The 20,738-nt window shown below is 39.7% G+C and overlaps 1 protein-coding gene across 7 annotated transcripts in view; it reads right to left on the bottom strand.

Moving 5' to 3' along the window:
* The window catches only part of atp11a (ATPase phospholipid transporting 11A), a 150,088-nt gene that overhangs the window by 13,515 nt on the left and 115,835 nt on the right, over positions 1-20,738 (bottom strand). For 2 of the 7 annotated variants that reach the window (XM_043691215.2, XM_043691217.2), the window contains exons 20-30: positions 19,365-19,542; positions 18,693-18,795; positions 16,506-16,651; positions 15,161-15,220; positions 14,587-14,714; positions 10,977-11,112; positions 10,570-10,593; positions 8,972-9,037; positions 6,659-6,762; positions 5,441-5,606; positions 1,273-1,387 (exon numbers count right to left, since the gene is read on the bottom strand). In XM_043691215.2, coding sequence (XP_043547150.1) covers positions 1,310-1,387; positions 5,441-5,606; positions 6,659-6,762; positions 8,972-9,037; positions 10,570-10,593; positions 10,977-11,112; positions 14,587-14,714; positions 15,161-15,220; positions 16,506-16,651; positions 18,693-18,795; positions 19,365-19,542 — 1,189 coding nt within the window. In that variant the 3' untranslated portion in view covers positions 1,273-1,309. The remainder of the gene's footprint in view (positions 1-1,272; positions 1,388-5,440; positions 5,607-6,658; positions 6,763-8,971; positions 9,038-10,569; positions 10,594-10,976; positions 11,113-14,586; positions 14,715-15,160; positions 15,221-16,505; positions 16,652-18,692; positions 18,796-19,364; positions 19,543-20,738) is intronic. The other 5 variants (XM_043691212.2, XM_043691214.2, XM_043691216.2 and 2 more) reach the window with 4 other exon arrangements.

Below are 20,738 nucleotides of genomic sequence, written 5' to 3' on the forward strand. Positions count from 1 at the left end.
AAGGTTGAGTAAACTACCTAAACACTCTGGACCTTAGAAGAATGCAAAGTGGTTTTATTGAGACACTTAAGATTCTGAATCAGCTCAACAGGGTAGATGCTGATATGTTGATTCCCATGGCAAGACTCTGAAGATTAGTGTCACATAAAACCTGCTGACTGGTCAGTTCGGATTTAGGTATGGATTTATTCAGCGAGACCATGAACCTATGGAATTCTAACCTAGACTGCTATGATTACTCACTCAATGATATATTCAAAGTTGATGTTGCTAGAATTTTGGTGGAAGGGATATCATGGGGTATGGGAATCTGAAAGGAAAGTGGAATTGAATTTGGAGGGTGGTGGAGGTCAGCTACGATCTTGTTCACTCACAAAATGGCTTTGCTTGTCATGTGTCCTATCATAGTTCCGAATTGTTCTGTTCCTATGCAAATTTCAAGGGTGAAAAATTGAAAGCAGAAGAACATGAAAATTAGGAGTGGAAAAGGCAGGATAATCAGATTCTGCACTTAATAACAATTGCACACTCCTTGCAGAGAAAGCAGGATTTTACAAATTTTCTGGGAGATTTTGGGAAATAATGAAGTATAGGGAACCTGTTATAGCTCCTAACACTCCTGACCTACAAAGGGACTATCAGATAACTACTTCTTTCTTTTGTTGTCTTCTGTATATAATATCTCTTGGATTGCTATTTTAACAGCTACAAAGAAACAAAAGAGCAACAAGCTCATATTAATCCATCACCTCCACAAACAGAATATTGAAAAGTCATGTGTAACAGTGTGCCATCACAGTAGTACAGATAATAATCTGTAATGGTCCCCTAATTTCAATACTGGTGCCCATGTGCACAAGGACTGCAGCAATGCAAGGAAAAAGCCTGCCATCACCTTAGAACAGGACCTTGGACCTAATCTTGTGCAACATTTATGTCCCTTTGAGTGCACCCTCTGCAATCAGCTCCTAGGAATTTTCCTTCAACCAAGTGAGAATGTTAAAGTTGAGCAACTTCGACCACTGTTGTAGAAACAGCGTAATCTCTCATAACCCATAGATTCTCAAACATTAATTTCTGAATCACATTGCTTTAAAGGTCAAAGGTTACCGGTTTGATTTGCTTATTAACAGAATGGAATATAATCGGAAGCCTCGGCGCTCATCAATTTGTTTTCCTGATAGCCTCCTTTAAAGGGATAGGTTTTTATACTTTTAAATATCCACTGATAGTCGTAACCACAATGACATGGAAAATCCAGCTCTCACGCACCTTAACATTAGAGACAAGAAGTATCACCTTTTTTCCGTTAGAAACTTAGACTACTGGATGTCTGGGAAAGCATAAAGATGGTGGACTGTTCAGCTGAAATGTACTTTCGCTTGGTCTGTGTTTTCCCAGGTGAAAGTAGGACATGGGAGCCCAATATTCATTTACAAACAGCGAAGGATGAGTATTCAGGAACAGTAGAGGTAGGGCAGAAGGAGAGAGAAACACAAGGGATTAATCTGGTTAAAGGCAATATAAAGAGAAAGCTGTTTAAATACATACAGAAACTTGTGTACAGAGCATGCTGGAAACTATGCACACAGCACAGCTGAAAATCATGCACAGCGCATCCTGAAAGCCGTGTACATACATGCTGTCATGCACAGCACATGCCGATAGTAGTGCACAGCACATGCTTAAAACCGTGCTCAGTGCATGCCAAAAACCGTGCACAGCGCATGCTAAAAGCATGCACACACAGCACATGCAGATAGTCGTGCACACAACATGTGCCGATAGTTGCATACAGAGCATGTGCTGATGGTAGTGTACAGCGCATGCCGATAGCTGTGTACAGTGCATGCCGACGGTTGTGTACAGGACATGTCAACGGTTGTGTACAGTGCATGCTGATGGTAGTGTACAGCGCATATTGAAGGCATGCACACACAGCACAGTGCATATTGAAATCCGTTCAAGGTGCATGTTAAAAGACATGAGCAACATACATAGAAACCTTTAACACATGCAGAAATCTGTTCACAATTGCTTGGCAAATTTAACAATTCCCCAAGATGAATATGTGAAACTTATATGTGTTTTAAAGATAAATTTAGGTCGAATGCAGATTCAAAGAAACAGATCTTTAAAAACAATGTATCTCACTCCCTGTGAGAAAGAGATCACATAATGAAATGTACACTGGTTTGTTAGAAACCATTGGTTAAATAGAAGCTCAAAAATTTGAACACTGCAGACATCAGGACTAAAAGGAAAAAAAAGTGCCTGTGCACAATAAAATGTAGATGGTGAAATAAGTAGTCATCATTGAAAACTTGGCATTGACAAACTGAAAGGAGTTTGAAAACTGTGAAACGTGCCTGCACATGACAGAAACACTCTGTATATATGAAATATGTTTTTGCATGGATGAAATGTACCCATTGCATGGCCAAACATGCTTATGCAAAATTTTTCTATGCCTGAATGCTGCAAGACTAGGATATTAACCAGGACAGGCTGCTAAATAGCAAGTAACATTCATACTCTATAATTGCCAAGTAATAATCATCAACTCTGCCTTAACAGGTTCTCAAATGGACGATAAGTGTGATGTACAAGCTCTTTTACAAGCATGGCACATGGTGTTGAAAGGGTCTGTAAAGCATTGATATGAGAGTTGTGTGGGCCGTCCAGTGCCAGGATTTCTCCTCTGCATGTTCCTAGCGAAGCTCTCAATGCTGTTGGTGCCACCCCAAACCAACCTTTTTGATTTTGGTGGATCACATCACCATCTCCCATGAGTTAGTGGGGAGATAACTGTTTAGGGATGCTTTGAGAATATCCCCAAGGTGCGTTTGCAGTCCTCCTGTGAGCCTCTTGCCACACCCTAGGTCCAAGTGGAGTAGCTGCTTTGGGATCCTGATGTCAGGCAAATGATCATGTGAAGATCTGACTTTGAGTGAACAACACATCTGGACAAATTATCTGTAAGTTGGCTTCATAGCATCCTGCAAATCCGGTGGCAAGGCAATCCAATAGCAGCATCATTTCTAACCAGAGAGAATCTAACAATATTCTTTTGACATTGAATGGTCTTACCTTTTGTTAAATTCCCTCCAATCAACATTCTGGGGGTTTATTATTGATCAAAAATTTTACTGATCCAGCTACATCAATACAGTGGACACAAGAGCAGGACAGAAGCTGAGTATTTTGCAGAGAGTAACTTCTCTTGAGTCCCATAGCTTTTTCACCCTCTGCAAAGGCACATGTATGTGATGGAAGACTCCCCACTTGCCAAAATGAGTCAAAATTCAGGAATTCCCCTAGATAACAGCACTGTTACCTCTACCACACCAGTGCAATGGTTCAAGACAGTGGTTCACTGTCAGCCTTTCAAGTACAATTAGGGATAGAAAACAAATACAAGCCATGTCAGTGAAGATCAGATCCCATGAATGGAGTGGGCTGGCAAAGAGAGGTTGATGGGAAACTCCTGAGTTGATGCTGTGGGCTGAGAAGGGAATGTAATGCTGAAGATGGTCCGATGAACAAAAGTAAGACCAGTAACTGTGTGAGGGTGGTCCCACGGAACTGAAAAACGAAGGAGGGGGTCTGAAGAACTTGGCTGATCATGCCCAACACTATGGAATCATCCAATAAAGAAAACATCAGTGCTGTCATGGTCAGGAAGCACATGTTTATGATTGAGTCACCATTTTGGCAGAAAGCAAAGCTTTGTAGATCTGGTAGCAGAGGTTTCAGGAATCCTTGGGTAATTGGTTGGGTAACTGGCATGAAAAAGTTGTTGAAGAGATTAACTCTAGCAACCATGTTGAATGAAATTGCCATTAAAAGAGTTGAATGGGTCACTTGGGTTTTCTGGTTCATTAAAGGAATGTTAGCTTTCACAAGAGACAGATTCCAAGAAGGAGAATAAAAATAGGTAGCTCACTGGCAAAGTATGATGCAAAATCTTTTCTCAAGTAACAGAGATTTACATGCAACAAGGTTTTAAACTGAGGGGCAAGACGATAGGATGCAAAGGAGTCCCCATAAAAATGGGAGTGCAGTAGTTGTGAAAATGATTTGTAGATTGTTGCTTCAAGCTGTTCAATGATAAGCCATGAGAAGTGAGGCCCAATCTGGAGAGAGTAAAGAAACAAAGATTGCAGGCAATCAGGAAAGACCCCTGGAACTAACAGAATTCAGAGAGCAAATACAAGGAACAGCAAGTTAACCTATAAACACTAACAACTGATCCAGTAAATCTATGTTTATCAAAGCTACAAGTGGCAACATCTGTTTAAAAAGGAGATAGGCAGAGAAGGAGGCATGAAAATTGAGAGCCTGGATTACCAAAGCAGGATAAAGTTCATGGTCACAAGAGTTGAATGGAGTGGCACAACAAACATCGTGAACAACATCAGCAGTTCAGCAGAAGTAAAATCTGTAGCTCCAGCACTGGATAAAAAACAGTAGTATATTGGAAACAATTTGTGAGGCAAGAAGGTAAGGTAAGATTGGTGGGAATGTTGTTTCTAATAAATATATTAGAAAATATATGCAGCAAACATATTGAGTTTCTTGAATAGCTGAAGTTAGGGATCAAAATACACAAAATGAAAAAGGAGAGTTTAAATTCCATGTGCATTTGAACCTACTTTCAAAGAATATTTTAAGAAATTGAGATGTCCCCACACCCCAAAAACAGGAGGGTTTCAAGAAGGCAGTTTAGCACCACCTTCTACAGGGAAATAAGTGCTGGCCCAGCCAACAAAACCCACATCTCACAAATGAATAAAAAAGTTATTTTTAAAAAAATCAGGTCCTCAATATGGCTGTGTAACTTTAACGGTTTAACCTCAGCTTGGAACAAAATTTATTGCTTCACGTAACTGACAACCAGAGTACTGCTGGCACACAATTCATTTGGGACAGAAACAGAAGCAGCTTACTGGCTCCTTGCTATTTTAATGGCAAGTGAAAGTATTGTCCACTCCATACTTCCCTCAAAGGACGCATTCGGCATTTCAGTTTCACCACTTAGACCTGGTTTCACTACATGCCATTCCACTTACCACCCCATACCTGACCAAATTATGCCTGAAGAAATTTGGAGCCAAACTGCCTGAGCTGCAGTTATCTGCCAATCACAGAATGAATGGGTTTTTTTCCATGACTGTCTCATTCTAAAAGTAACATCTTATTCAATATATGTGTACACTTTTTAAATTTTGCAATTAATCAACCTGTTGTGAACCAAACAACTGTGAATTTAGTCAGACGCAATGCAAAATTTCCTCCACAATCTATTTTTTTGCCAATGATCCAAATAAAGAACAATTATACAATCATAGCCGATTGTGATGTGTTACACATTCAGATAGCAATTGATATTGTTATTTACTGATAATTTTTGACGCCACACGCTGTTCATTACTTGTACCTGAAGTTTCTGTGTCGCTGTTGGCCAAAGTTGCCTGCAAAGCACTTTTTTAACTACATCTGGAAGGAGGCTGATTGTTATTAGCAGGATAATCCCTAACCAGGCCGGCCCTGTTGAAAGCATCTGCATGAAGACATAGTACATTCTCTGGTAATTCAGAAAAGGCCTGAGAAGAAAATAAATATCATGAAGGAAAAGCAAGGGCAGAATAATTTGATTCAAAGACAAGAGAATGAAATTAATTTGAAAAGTAACCCTCAAGAAACTGCAGCAAGTCAAAAATGCAGCTCATCATCAGTACCATCTTAAGGTCAATTAGGAATGGATGGGCAATAAATGTTGGCTCAGCCTAGCAATACTCACATCCCATAAACACATGGAACATAGACCAATACAGCATAATACAGGTCCTTCGGCCCTCAACGCTGCACCGACCTGAAGCCCGTCTAACCTACCCTATTCTATTATCATCCATATATTTATCCAATGATCATTTAAATTCTCTTAAAGTTGGTGAGTCTTGCAGAGAGGGCATTCCATGTCCTAACTACTCTTTGAGTAAAGAACCTACTAGAACATAAAAAGAGAAGCCTAATGTGAGACGAGAAAAAGTCAGCAAACCTGATTGATAAATCGGTGTGTGCAAGCTCTCAGTTTGCATAGAGTTGGAGTTTGTATCAATTTGCATAAGACCAAGGGACTGGTCCCAGGGCAGGGGATGGCTATTGACAGCCGACCTTCTGCCGTCATTTCAGACCCCATCATGCCTCTCTGAACCCAAACTCCAGAGATCTCCACTCTGTTCACTCCAAAAAAAATTTTCCCCATTGTCCTCCATTCTGGGAGTACATGGAGGTGCTGAGGTTATGGAGGTGTCAGCCTTAGATTGGCCAACAGCTCAAGGTCGACAGGACGTTCTGACCTCAGCAGAAAGCTCTCCAGTAACCAATCAGCTGCCTGGCTGCTGCCTTCCTCACGTTTGTAGCTAAGGGTTTCCCTCTGAGAAATTCTCCTGCTTTCAGACTTAGTCCAAACTGGAAATCCTGATATGTTGCTATCTCACATCTCAGAATGAAAAAAAGTTTTATTAAACAAATACATTTTTTTTAAAAATGTGAGCCTTTTTCTCTATCCTTCTGAAACCATTCATTATATTAAAGAGAAACATTCGTTCAAAGATTTTGTTTTACATTCAGCCTGTGTTTTACACACACTTACCAGATAATACCTCCCCATAGGAAAGAGAAGATGATGTAAAACAGCAGCGAGCCCCATATTACAAAGTGGTTTACCCATGTCCAATTATGAGTGTCTAGTGCAAGCTGTGAAAACAAACATCACACATTTGTAACCAGCCATCTGTCAGGATACAAGTTGAGACATAAAACACTAGCAAGGCAAAGGAAAGGAACAGAGACAGTTTCCTATATTCAGCCTATATTGCCTTATTGGAAAGCATTTAGCTAACTAAGTTGAGGAAATATTGAATTTTAATGAGGTTTTCACTTCTCATCTTCACTCAGTAAATGATTAGGTTAGATTAGCTTACTTACAGTGTGGAAACAGACCCTTTGGCCCAACAAGTCCACACCGACCCTCCAAAGAGCAACCCACCCAGACCCATTCCCCTACATTTACCCTTTCACCTAACACTACGGGCAATTTAGCATGGTCAATTCACCTAACCTGCACATTTTTGGACTGTGGGAGGAAACGGAGCACCCGGAGGAAACCCACGCAGACATGGGGAGGATGTGCAAACTCCACACAGACAGTTGCCTGAGGCGGGAAATGAACCCGGGTCTCTGGCGCTGTGAGGCAGCAGTGCTAACCACTGTGCCACCATTGACTGAACTAAAAATCTATCAGAACACAAAACATAAGGGAAATTTGTAATAGTTCACTATTACACATTTGACAATTAGCTGAGTAGAAGCCAAACAAATCCACTTGGGAAAGGCCTGTGGAAATTTTGAAAATTATTTTTTCAGAAACAGATCTCCCATCACATGACAGGAGTTGTTGCAATGACAGGATGTATAAAGGAAATTAATGTGGGCAAAATTTAAAGTTAGCAGATGGCACAAAATCAGAAACGTAATAAACGATTTGGTTCTTAGAAGGCTTTAGGACCACATAGGCTAGCAAAATCAGCATGCAAATTTATGGCATGCAAATTTAATGCAGAGAACTGTGACTTGTAATACATTTTTGTGGAAAGAAAGAGGAGAGGTAATATAAAACAATATTATTACTTGTAAGGGAAATGGTATTCTTGTGACCCATAAGTGTTCACACCCAAATATTTGAAGAAGGTAGAGCATGCAGAGAGGATTGTTAAGAAAGCCGTGTAGGATCCTTTGCTTTATAAACACAGAATGAATTATGATAAACATTGGCAATAGGCTGATTATAGATAAGCTGGAACACCGTGGTCAATTTTTGGCACTACACTAGAAATTTTGGCAACCTTGGAGAGGGAGTGGACATACAAGAGTTCAGCTCCCTTGGAAGGTGCAAGACACAGCAGCTTTTCTGGTGTCCAGTGCCACATTCTCAACTCGATTCTTCACCAACTTCCCTATTCTCCGCCAACACTCACCCACTACCCCATTCCCTCCCACTTTCTGCCCAGAGCACCATTCTGCCCCTGCCTCTCATTCAATGCTTCTTCCCAGAGCCTCCATTCACCATCCCACCCTCTTAATGAGTTCAAAAATTGGTCAGAAATCCTCGGGTCTCCTGAAAACTAGGCATGCTGAGGTGTTTGATTCTTGTCATGCAATAGTTACAGCAGTAGATTGGAATTGTGCAGTTTCTTTCGGGTAATGCTTAACTCAGTGAGTTTCTTAGATCAGCCCTATTTGCTGATCTCTCTGCCAGTAAATAGAACTCTAGTTGCGTCTCTGATTCATTTCACCCTGCGTATCTCTGTGCGTTTCTACTTTGAGCTGTTTGTGTCAGTGCTCCTCCTCAGTCGGGTCTGATCCTCAAGTTTTACTGGAATTGTTAACTGTTTGGGCAGTCTTTTATTTACATGACGTGACTACCTTCAAGCTCCAAATGGAAGAAGAGGAGATCTTGGGTTTGGCAATATATAGGAGCAGATTTGCTGTGGGCATTTGTTACTCAAGACAGTGCTGAGGGCACATTTCCTCACTGCTGGAAAGATACTGAACTGGTGAGGCAAAATATCTCAGCTTTACAAATGCAGGAAAAGAGAACAGCAAGGGAACACATCGAGAGGTTCAGTTTGGTATCTACTCTGTACATTTATAATTTTCCCCAGCCCTTTGTGAACAGTACATTTCCTGCAGACAGATGGAAAATGGAATAAGTAGGAGCTGTACAAAGCAGCTATGATAAAACTATGGGAGTAGGGATGGGGCACTGGCCACAATACATAAGCCACAAATCAGGCATTATCTTACTGAATGGGGAAGCAGTCTAACAGCCTATACCTGCTCCTATTTCTTATGTCTTTTTTTAAAGTTTTCAGGCTCATGAGCAAGTAATTAAAAACAAACATACCTTAAGAGTTACTGTAAATACCAAAACAGTGAAAACTAAGGTTCCAAATGTCCAATTTCCAAACATCTGAAAAAGTAAGTTTTACAAATTTTGAATAAATCAGTCAGCAAAAGTTATATATTGAACTGCAGCATGCCCACTCATGATACACATCAAAAACTAATGGACTGTTTCAAAGTCCATGCACTGCTATTACAAAGCCAACAATTCTACATCAACACATCAATAAGCATTTGAAAAGTTGTGGGTGGTGATTGTAAACTTGGGAGATGCTTTTGATTGGTCAGAGAATGAGGTCACCATAAAACTAGTCTGACATCATCAAAACTTTGCCTGGATCATATTATCTCTTGGCCGTTATTCACATCCTGTGGGAAAGTAATGCAGAGGTATAGGGGTGGCTAAATTGCTGCCCACCCGAGACAGGCAAAGGAAGGGAAGGTAATAAAGTTATGGACTGACTACAGCACAGGACACATTCAGCCCATTGTGATATTCTGACCCTCTGTGGGAGCAATTCACCTTATACCATTGCTTCCTTTTCCAATCAGCTTAAATGTGTGCCCTCTTGTTCCTGATCCTTCCACCAATGATTCTCCCCCTACCTTCTGTCGAGACTCCTTATGCTTTTGAATACCTCTATCAAATCTACCATCAACAGAAAACAGTCCCAATTTGTCAAGTTATCTACATAACTGTAATTCCTTATCACTGAAACCATTTTTGTGAATCATTTCTGTGTTCTGCCTTTCTATCCTTCCTAAAGTGTGGCTCCCAGAACAGGTGGGAGGCTAAACCAGCAAGGCCATAACTTATTATTTGTTTGGTATTCATGTAGCCCCACACCCATGTACTTTGTGTCAGCTATTGCTGACAATAGGGTCCTAATAAAACCATTGGTGCACAATACTGCCTTATTAAGTAGGATTGTAATGGAGTATGGTAGTGCCTTGTCTACCTAAAAATCACAGGTCTCACTAAACAGTCAGGTAAAAATGGAGAAGGAACAAAGCATTAAGTTTTCCTGTTGGGGGAAAATGGGTGAATATTGACCATCTCTCACTGTAGGAAGATAACTTAGTTTGAAATATAGCCCTGTGTTTTTTTATGAAGAGCATTTGGATCGTAGTTCACTGCATAACTTGAATGAGGTATTTAGTCCAAAGTCAGTACAGAGGAAGGTCCTGAATTATCGTCTATAGGGTGTGTGGAGGAAGATGGTCAAGGTTTCATCTAGTTTGCTACTGTTTCAAACTCTGGAATTGTAATCACATATTAAGGGCTTTAATCTCACCCCACCAAGAGATTAACTAAAACCTTTTCTTGTTCATTTCTATTAGCCAAAGCTTCTCTTGCCTTGTCCCTGACAAGCAGCTGGAAAATACCTTTGCATCAGATTAGATAATCTACTTAACTAATGCTCAGTATTATTAAGGGAGAAAATTAAATATTTATGTGAAAAAAGATTACAACCACTACCCAGCCCACTAACACCTTTAAGAAACTGAGTTTACTCAGAAGCAATCACATCAGTCAGAAAGTGTCCGATGTATTTTGTCCAAAAATGAGATAAAGACAAGGTGAAAGAAAGATCTTACCATGTTCAAGTTGGCCCTCAATAGCTGGTGTTAGAAAGAGAAGCAAAAAGCAAAAGCAAAAAAAATACAAGACAGAAAGTAAACAAACAAGGCAAAAAAAAAAGCACAGAATTGTTTAAGTAAATCAATAGGGCATCAAAGCCAAAACAGAAATATTACTGAGTGACTAACGGAGCAAAAAAGAGAGCAGGTAATGGTCAGAGTAAATTATATACTCCTTAGGCAAGTACAAAACCATCTTAATGTCCACACAAATGTGTAAATTGTAAAATTGAATGTGTCATTAAATAACCTATTATAATATTAGCAATAGATTGCTCCACTGATTAAAATCAACAAATAAAAGGAACAGTAGACTCTTACAGCTAGATTAACTTGTATCTACATATTTGAGGTGGTATACTAACCTGTCCATTGCTTGTCATGGTCGAATTATCAAATATAAAATAAGCACCAAAGAAAAACACCACAGCATCAAAAACTCCCAGGAAAGTCCAGTAAATGAATGATTTCCAACTCAGTAAGGAATTTTTGGCAACGTCCCTGGTAGTTGAGAAGTAAAGCATTAAAATGGCATTTCTTTGTTCAGGAAATTCAGCTGAATTGTACATTTCACTGTAAAGTTTATACTTTTGATTTCAGCAGCCCCTTTCATTCTGCAGTATTTTAATTTGTTCATAAGTAAGACTGGCAAAGCCTCTATTATTGTTTGGAATAACTGCATAGTTTTCTAAGGATATTAAAAATCATTGACATGTGGGTCTTGTTTCAAGGGTAGCCCAGACCATTTTAAGTTATGGGAAAGCCCCATCTTTAACAGGCATTAATTAACCAGGTGGTTATTAATAAAAAATTGTTCTGCTTTCTTGATCATTATTCTTCAGGTACTGGTCCAAAAATGAACCGATTTAATGAATTCAGTTCCAGAATTTGTTCTGGCGAGACTTTAACTGAAAATCTAGCTCCGATGTTCCAAAGGGGAGGCCACAACCTAACTAAAATTTTGAGGTAATAAACTCTTGAGGCAGAAGCAGCAATAGCCATGCACTCCAACTGAATGAACAATTGTAATGCAGCTTCAAATCCTCGCAGTGTTTAAAATTGGTGGCATGACCTAAATGACTCAGCATTGAGGCCTTACTCCTGCAGAAGTAAAAACAACAGGCCTTAGGTGTTTTTATTTTTAAAAAAAGATGGAATCTCCCCAGAACTATCTACTCCATACACTTTCTTTACTGTTACATCTCTGCCCCTTCATCCTACAGCTCCCTGCCTTATTTGTACAAGAACTGCTCCCAGTCCTCAGCTCTCTTCAGTTCTGCCACAACTCCTAGACAATTATAGTGGATACTTCAACACTAACATTAATTAAGTGATGTAAGTGGCTGATTAAAGTACAATTCTTTTTGAAAACATCAAATCCACATCATTAGATTATGCCTAGCTTGCCACTGTATTTCCAGCTCGAAAATCAAAACACAATGAAAAGTAAAATTCATTACACCATCGTTTCACATTTCCTTAACTCAATTATATTTCACCTGGAGCTGCAGAAGGGAAAAAAGTTGAAAGAATCCAGAAGAGTTAAGCTTCCTCCTTCACATGGGTATTTTTGAAAAGAAATTTGTGTTGCATATTTGTTTTCAGAGAGTCTATTCTTACCAATACAAATGCATCACAGCCAAGTCAGAAGGAACCTTAAGATTTTTTTGTGTCTCTCTCTACAGTCTACCTATACTAACTTTACCACAAATAGCAGGTATTCACTCAAAATTTAAGATTTCACTCAGCCTTTCACTCTATATTTGTTACTAACTCTTCATTTGAAGATGTCTATGCAATTCCATTTCTATAGTATTTCTTCTAATTCCCCCATCATTTATCCAGTAAAAATTCTCAATGTGCTCACTTATTAGTCTCTCATCAGCTAATGAAAACAATCTTTTTGCTGTTTATGTGCTCAAAGCTTAAAAGCCTAAGCTATAAAAGTATCATTTCACAACTGATGAAACATGACATACAATATTTCAATTATCATGACAGTTGCAAAATATAGTCTTATTGCTGACATCCATCATCTTATTCGAATACTTGGGACTTTCACAGACAGAAATAATTTTAAAAATGAAAGATATGGACTTAAAAATAGCAACAGTGATCACCTACCAATAAAGCTAATTCTGACCACAGATTGAGCAAAACTTCACAAACCAATGTGGAATAAATAAAATCATCTCAATTGAAATTCACACTTGTATCAAAAGAGACTGAAATCAGTCTGGTTTGAAGAAAATTACATCTCTTTTCTTTTAATTTCCACCTGTATGACAAGTTTCAGATATTGGAGATGAAGCCTTGTCTGCTATTATCCACCTTAGAAACAATGACCCAGACATGGGAATACATGAAACCTATTCCAAGCAATGGCTTTAGCAGAGCAGAGCAGATGTAATTGGCTTTCTCTCAACCTCTCAAAGAACAAAGCATCTGGTGATCAAGCAAACTGGTCAGAGACATCCAATCACTAAGGGCTCAAAGATATCTCCAATATTCATGGTTGCTGTTGATCTAGCATGTCTAAACTAACCAAAAAAATCTGTCATCCTCACCTGGTCCAGCCAGGTAACCCCAGACCCACAGCAATGTGGTCAACTCTTAAGACTTCTCCAAATTTGCAATTAGCTACACAGTTTGATAAAATAAATAAGATTGCATCCAGCAAGGCAGTGGAAATGACAATGACACACAGTCCTGTTGGTGCTTTAAAGTCCTTCTTACTGTCATCTCAAGACTTGCGCTGGAATTGGCAAGCTGTACAACAGACTAGTCAAACAACAACATAACACAGTCATGTTCATGGCATCATACCAAAGAGTACTATCACCTCATCCTAAAGAGTTATGCAAAATTATGTCAAGTGCCTTCATTCCCTTTCTCCATTCTCTCTTGGGATTCTGGGACTACATAATAGTGGAGTCTGCTGATTTTGCTATATTAATGAAGTTTTATTATCACCTATTGTGCTCTTGTTTTACTACAGCAAGGAGAGAAAATCTACAGCATGTTTCGGGTAGGAAATAAGAAAAGGCAGTGATTTGGTATTTGCATTTGAAAATCTGAACATAATTCTTTAGAATTATGAACACTTGAATAGTCATAACATCCAAACCTATTGGCCAAGTGCTGGAGAATGGGACTAGGGCAGTTTTGGTGGTACGGACTCAATGGACTAAAGGTCATCCTCTGTACTGTATGATTTTATAAGTTATGAGGAAACTTGCAAATGATCTGCAGGGATGGCACAGTGGCTCAGTAGTTAGCACTGCTACCTTACAGTACCAGGGACCCAGAATCCATCACAGCCTTCAGTGACTGTCTGCGTGGAGTTTACACATGCTTACTTAATCAGTGTGGGTTTCCACTGGGTGCTCCGGTTTCCTCCTACAGTCCAAAGATGTGCAGGTTAGGTGGATTAGCCATGCTAAATTGCCCTGTAGTTCCGGGAACATGCAGGTTGGTGGGTTAGCCATGGTAAAGGCCAGGTTATGGGAATAGGGTATGGGGTGATGAGTCTGGGTGGGATGCTCTTCAGTGGGTCAGTGCATACCCAATGGGCTGAATGGCTTCCTTCTGCCTGTAGGGATTCTATGACTGTATGGTGCTCAAGTTGAGAGTCCTTCACCAAAAAGAAACCTACACTGCAACATATCTGCCAGTTATCTAATTTGCAATTCATTCAATATTTGAAGTTCACCAGTGAGCCACCTTTCAACTTTTGATCGATTATTTCACTTGAAAATCAGCTCATCTCACCTGTAAGCTCAATATGTTTCCTTTGGGAATTCAATACATCGGAGTAAAGATCAATTAGCCAATTGTGCACTCTGAGTGGTGGAGCTGCACTTGCATGTCTGCTTTCAACATGCTTCCCCTTAACGTTATGGCTTGCTGAATTTAATCCATTAGAAGAATATAGTAATTGTAACATAAACCGTATGCTCAAAGCCCCATACCTACCTGTACAAAAATGGATTTCTTCTCAGAGTATCAATGCTAACATGTTGTTCCATAAGGCTGTACAACAGGATGGGGAGAGAGGTAAAGCTGATGTTGTACAATGTAAGGTATGCCGTGTCATACAATGGCTGGAAAGAGAGAAATTCCTTCATTATTTTGCATGCTCCTAAAGTAACAATGTTGACCCAGAATTTCAAACCCTGACAGACCAGTCTGAGTTTGCATCAGCACTAGAATTGTAAGCAGCAAACCTACTGGGACAGAGCTCAGCTTTAACTCGGCAACTGTCCCAACAGCTTATTTCCACCCATAATTCAATCTTTAGAGACATTACTCTGTTCTTAACACCATGGCATGAATTACTGCTGACTTGATACAGCAAAAGTGCAATTCACACAATTTAAACAAAGTTACTGAAACACCTATGTTCGTTGCTGACATTTCTTTCTCCTCATCAACAAAGACTGCAATTGTGCTCCTCCTCGTTATGATCAGATATATATCCAGCATTATACTTCATAAAAAACCAAATGACTTGACCATAAGAAGTTTAGTTGTGGAGTAGAGTACTAACCTGTTGAGAAAATCCACAAAAGAACTGGTACAAAAACTGAGGGAATATGAAGCAAACATTCTGGAAAACAACACAATGATGTGATTAATGATAAAACATCACAATTGTATGATCACAGAATATTTACAAAACAAAAGGTGACCATTCATCGAGTGCCACCCCTCCATCTTCTCCTTCCCAGCATTGTGCATTCTTCCTTTTCAGATACCTTCTTGAATGCTTGGATTGAACCTGCCTCCATCACATTCTCAGGCACTGCATTGCTGACCCTAAATTCTCATTGTATGGAAACACTTGTTGTCGTGTTACCATTGCAACATTTGCCCATTACCTTAAATTTCTTTCCTTTTGATCCTTCCAAAAATGGGAACAGCTTCTCCCCTATGTACTCCATCTCAACACCTCATGGTTTTCATTATCTCAATCAAATCTCCTCTTCTTTTAAAACAGTCCCAATCTACCTTAAGAAATGGAGGTTATCTCTGGAAATATTCTCGTGGACCTTTTCTACACTTTTCTAATGCCTTCACATCTTTCCCAAAGTATGCTGTCCATTCCTAAATTCATTATTTCTCTTGAGGCCATATTCAATACAGCTTCGACCAAACTTGCTTACTTTCGTACCCTATGGGTGAAATCTTATAGGGGTCCAAGCAACGTGAGCTCGGTGCTGGTATCAGGTAACAAGTGCAGCAAGGTCCAACACAACATTAGTGACAACCTGCACTGTCTTTATGCTTTTCACAAGCGGCATAGTAAGACTCTTGTTAAGCAGTTGTAAGATGACAATTGACAATGATTAATGCTTGTTAAATACTTTATAAAAGGTACAACATCACATCATTAATACTCAGCCAATTATCTTAACAAACAAGCTGGACTTTGGGAAAACTCGACAAGGAAACCAGGGTGATAACTTGGCGGATTCAGCTTACTGCTTGCTCTAAAAAACCTCCTTGTTGTAAACCGGGCACTACTATCTCAGGGAAAGCTCCATGGCCACAGTCCACAGACACTGGCATCAGATAAAAAGCTCCAAGACCCTTCATGGCACATCTCTAATCCACTAACAGGATGGTGCTGCATTTCAATTCTGCACTGGCAACTGTCATTTTAATATTACAGCAAGGAGACTACGTGCTCAGAGACATACAACTAGCTCAAGGACACAATGTTTAACTTGCAATCATCTTATTGATTCCATGATTGAAGTTGAAGCCTTTACTATGTTTAGTGTAGGATAGATCTGATGATACTTCAATTAGCAATTATAGATGTACTTTAATCAGAAACTAAAAAGCTAATTTGCTTTCCTTAACAAGAAAATACAATTTGAATCACCCACCTTATAGAAGAAATATTGGACAAGTTGGGCAATTCTTATGTAGTAATAATGACCATGGACAAGCAACAACTTCTTCAGATGTTTAAACTTGGGAATACAATAATCACTGTTTCGAGCAGCCTGACGACCTTCCTTGCCCAAAATGCCTGGAGAAACAAAACCACAGGTTGTCAAACACTCAAAGAATGACTACAGTCACAAAATAAATGTGGATTTAAAAATATGCGCATTGTACCTACATGCGTTTCCCTCAATATAACTTTCTCACTATCTTAGGTCTATTTGTGATACAGAATTTGGGTAGGTAAAATGGGTCAGGGTTAAAATCAGTGTCCGGTCACAACATCTGCCTGTCCATGAGATATTGAGCCTGGCATTCTTTGAATTCATCGGGCTCAACTCAGTTACACATAGGGCTCAGCTCAGTTACACATAGGGAAGCAGCAATGTAAAATGTGAAGAGTAGTCTGGTAAGGAGTTGAGGAAACTTGTTGCTTCAGGATTTGAATGCAAAAGCTCCTTAGGAGATGCCAGCAATGCCTTCCAACATTGATCAGCGTATTATGTATCATTTGTGTACACCTCAGTTATGTTAAAGAGAATATTGACATGTTTCAATGCACCGTTAATTTAGTGGAAGCCCTATTCAAAATAGGTCAGATGGCTCAATTCATTCTCCAACACAAAATCACAGATTACAGGGGGTGCTGGATAGGGTAAATGCAAAGAGGCTGTTTACCCTTCTGGGAAAATCTAGCACCAAATGGGTACAATTCCAGAATAAGCGGTTGTGCATTTAAGACAGAGATGAGGAGGAAACTTTTCAAAGGGTAGTAAATCTGTGGAATTCTTTACCACTGAGGGCTCTCGATGCTGGCTCATTAAGTATATTCAGGGCTGAGATACAAATTTTTAATCAGTAAGGGAATCATAGGTTGTGGAAAGAAGGCTAGAAATTGGATTTGAGGATTATGAGATCAACCACGATCTCAGTAAATGACTGAGCAGCCTCGATAGGTCAAATAGTTTGCTTCTGCCCCTAAATCATATGGTTCTTGTGGTTTTAAAAGAATTTCTCACCAAGGAGGTCTGTATTGACAGCTGAAGAAAATTGTTGACTTTTCTTGACTGACATAATTAAATGGGTACAATGAATTTTCAGGTCACTATCTCTTTTATCAAGGAAAAGATTTAGAAATGGATGATTTTTCTGAGTAGTTCCACACATGCCATTGCTACTGTATCGTTCAATGGTGCTGTACATAAAATAAGTGAATAGAATGGATGAATATAGCATGCATTGGTATGAATGTGGTATGGGCAGTGGATGAGGTGATATAAGTGAGTTGAAGACTAGAGGGCTTTACAACCTATAATGCAATTGGGATAGCCTCAAAAAACTAAGGCACCTGGTCTAATAGCCTGCCTCGGCAATCACCCATCCTCGAGGCTGCATATGTTCTGGGTCTGGGGTTGGTCAGCTGAAGTCCATTGGACACCTGCATCCTGCAGTGAAGACTGTGACATTTTGGGTGTCTTTCTGCCAAGACAGAAGTAGTCAGTAAGTTTCCCAACTCAAGCTCCCCTCCTTGGAACAAATTCTGGGCCAAAGCGATCAAATGCAGAATAAGTATGAAGTGGCAAAAGAGTCAGTCCATGTCTGACTTATCTGGTTGAAGGTTTCTAATGAGATCTAAAATGTGGCGAATATATGATTGCCTAAAAATGGTGTCTACAAGGATTTCCAGGAGGCATTCAGGAGATACAATATTGGGAACATTTTCTGATGTTGATTGTGAAGAGTGGTGTTCCTTCTGGTGCAAGTTCTGGAACTTGAAATTTTCACCATAGATATAAAACTCTGCAGAACGTCATGTGAAGGCTAATGGTTTTCTTCTGTTTATGCACCTCTTCTGATATACTCAATGTGGTTACAAGTTCTATTGGCACTTGAAAGTTGAATGGCTAAAGTAGATTCTGAGCAACAGTGCATAATGAGACAGATATTAACTAAGTCAGAGAGACATACAGATGAGGACATATTTCAGCCTAAGATCAAACTCCCATAGATTAAATGGTTTCTAATTTCTACCTTCACCAAATACTGTAACAGTGAGATCCTACTGGGTATTAATCACAAATCAAAATATAGAGAACAAATGTTTTAAAACGAATAGATCATTTTACCGATTCCGACATGGGCTTCCAGAATCATACTGACATCATTAGCCCCGTCACCAATTGCCAAGGTTATGGGATGTTCTTTTGAAGATTTGATTAGTTTAACAATCTGCAAATCAAGGTTAAAGGAACAAACATGGATTAAAGGTGCAATGCAAGTTTAACATCCTTTGATTGTATTATATCACAAAATAATGTTGGGGACAGGGACTTTGAAATTCTCTTGCTTCATGATCCATTCTCCAACTCACACCAACGTATGGATACAAGAGCCTGTACTAATACTGAAAATATTAAAAACCATAATAATGGAGTATTAACTTGGCAGCAAGTGTGGTCAAAGACACACAGTTAACGTTTCAGAATGACGTTTCATCAGAAGTGACTTCAGAACTGAAATAGTAACATTCTTTCTTTCTCTACATACATGCTGCCAGATCTGCTGAGTATATATAGCATTTCACCTTAATTCAGCAACTATAGCGCTGTGTTTGCATAACAATGCTACTTGATATAACAACCCTATTCTGCTAAAATTTCTGACTTACTGTGAGCAATACCATGAGCAATTTCATAAATATTCAAAATGGAACATTAGAGTAAGCTTTCAAAGGAACAGTCAATTAATTCAGTAATAACTTAAAATTTAAAATACATAGACCGGTATTCAAGGCTAACCTGTGCTTTCTGTAAAGGTGCCATTCTGCAGCACAAGACTCCACTACAGTTGCGACATATTTCCAGAAACAGATCTTTGTAATTACTTGAAGAACCATTTTCAGCAGGTTTCATGATGAGTGAGAGTGTGGTCCCATCGATGATCAAACCATAATCATGTAAATCATGCTGGGAAAATCTAAAACACAGCAATAAAACAATCCCAGCTTAATTATCCCAAACACTTACAATTTTGATATGGTAAATAAAGTCATAGAATGGCTATAAATCTAAGAGGCGAAAGTGAGTACTGCAGATGCTGGAGACTAGAGTTAAGAGTGTGGTGCTGGAAAAGCACAGCAGGTCAGGCAGCATCCGAGGAGCAGGAAAATTGATGTTTCAGGCAAAAGCCCCTTCTTTTAGCCTGAAACATCGATTCTCCTGCTCCTCGGATGCTGCCTGACCTGCTATGCCTTTCCAGCACCATACTCTTGACTACAAATCTAAGAGGCCATTTGACCACTGGTCATAGAGTCTCCACCTTTAACACAATGGGTATGCACCAAACCTTTGAAGACCATACCCGCTCCTCCCATCTTTTCCCCAAATCCCCACATTTACCATGGCCAATCCACTGAAATTCATGTCTTTTGGACTGTGGGAAGAAACTGGAGTACCATTGGAAATCCACACTGACACAAGGAGAACATGTAGACTCCACGCAGTTATCCAAAGCTCAAATCCATGTCCCTGGCACTGGAAGGCAGCAGTGCCAACCATATGTCTGGGCTGACCTTCCAAAAGAGCAACTCATCTAGTGTCACTCCCTCACCCTTTCATTGTAGCTTTGCAAACATTTCCCTTTCAGATACCAATTTCATTTGAAACATTATTGAATTTGCCTGCACCATACTCTCAGGCTATGCATTCCAGACCCTAACCACTCCATAAAAAGTTTGTCCGCATGACATCTGATTATGTTACTGAACAAACAATCCTACCTTGAAAGTTTGAGAATTTCAGGCAGTCTAAAAAAAACCTGTAAATAAAAAGCTGATATCAATAAAAGTGATTGTGAAGTTATTGGAATCTTGTAAAACTGCAACTGATTTAGTGAAAGAGAACCGATCACCCTCACTCAGTGCAGCCTTACCTGAACTCCATGGTGGGCGGCACGGTGGTTAGCACTGCTGCCTCACAGAGCCAGGGACACGGGTTCAATTCCCGCCTCGGGCAACTGTCTGTGTGGAGTTTGCACATTCTCCCCGTGTCTGTGTGGGTTTCCTCCGGATGCTCCGGTTTCCTCTCACAGTCCAAAATCGTGCAGGTTAGGTGAATTGGCCATGTTAAATTGCCCGTAGTGTTAGGTGAAGGGGTAAATGTAGGGGAATGGGT

The sequence above is a fragment of the Chiloscyllium plagiosum genome, unplaced genomic scaffold (genome assembly GCF_037043375.1).
Source record: "Chiloscyllium plagiosum isolate Xiang-an unplaced genomic scaffold, Cpla_swu_hap1 HiC_scaffold_6, whole genome shotgun sequence".
Lineage (NCBI taxonomy): Eukaryota > Metazoa > Chordata > Chondrichthyes > Orectolobiformes > Hemiscylliidae > Chiloscyllium > Chiloscyllium plagiosum.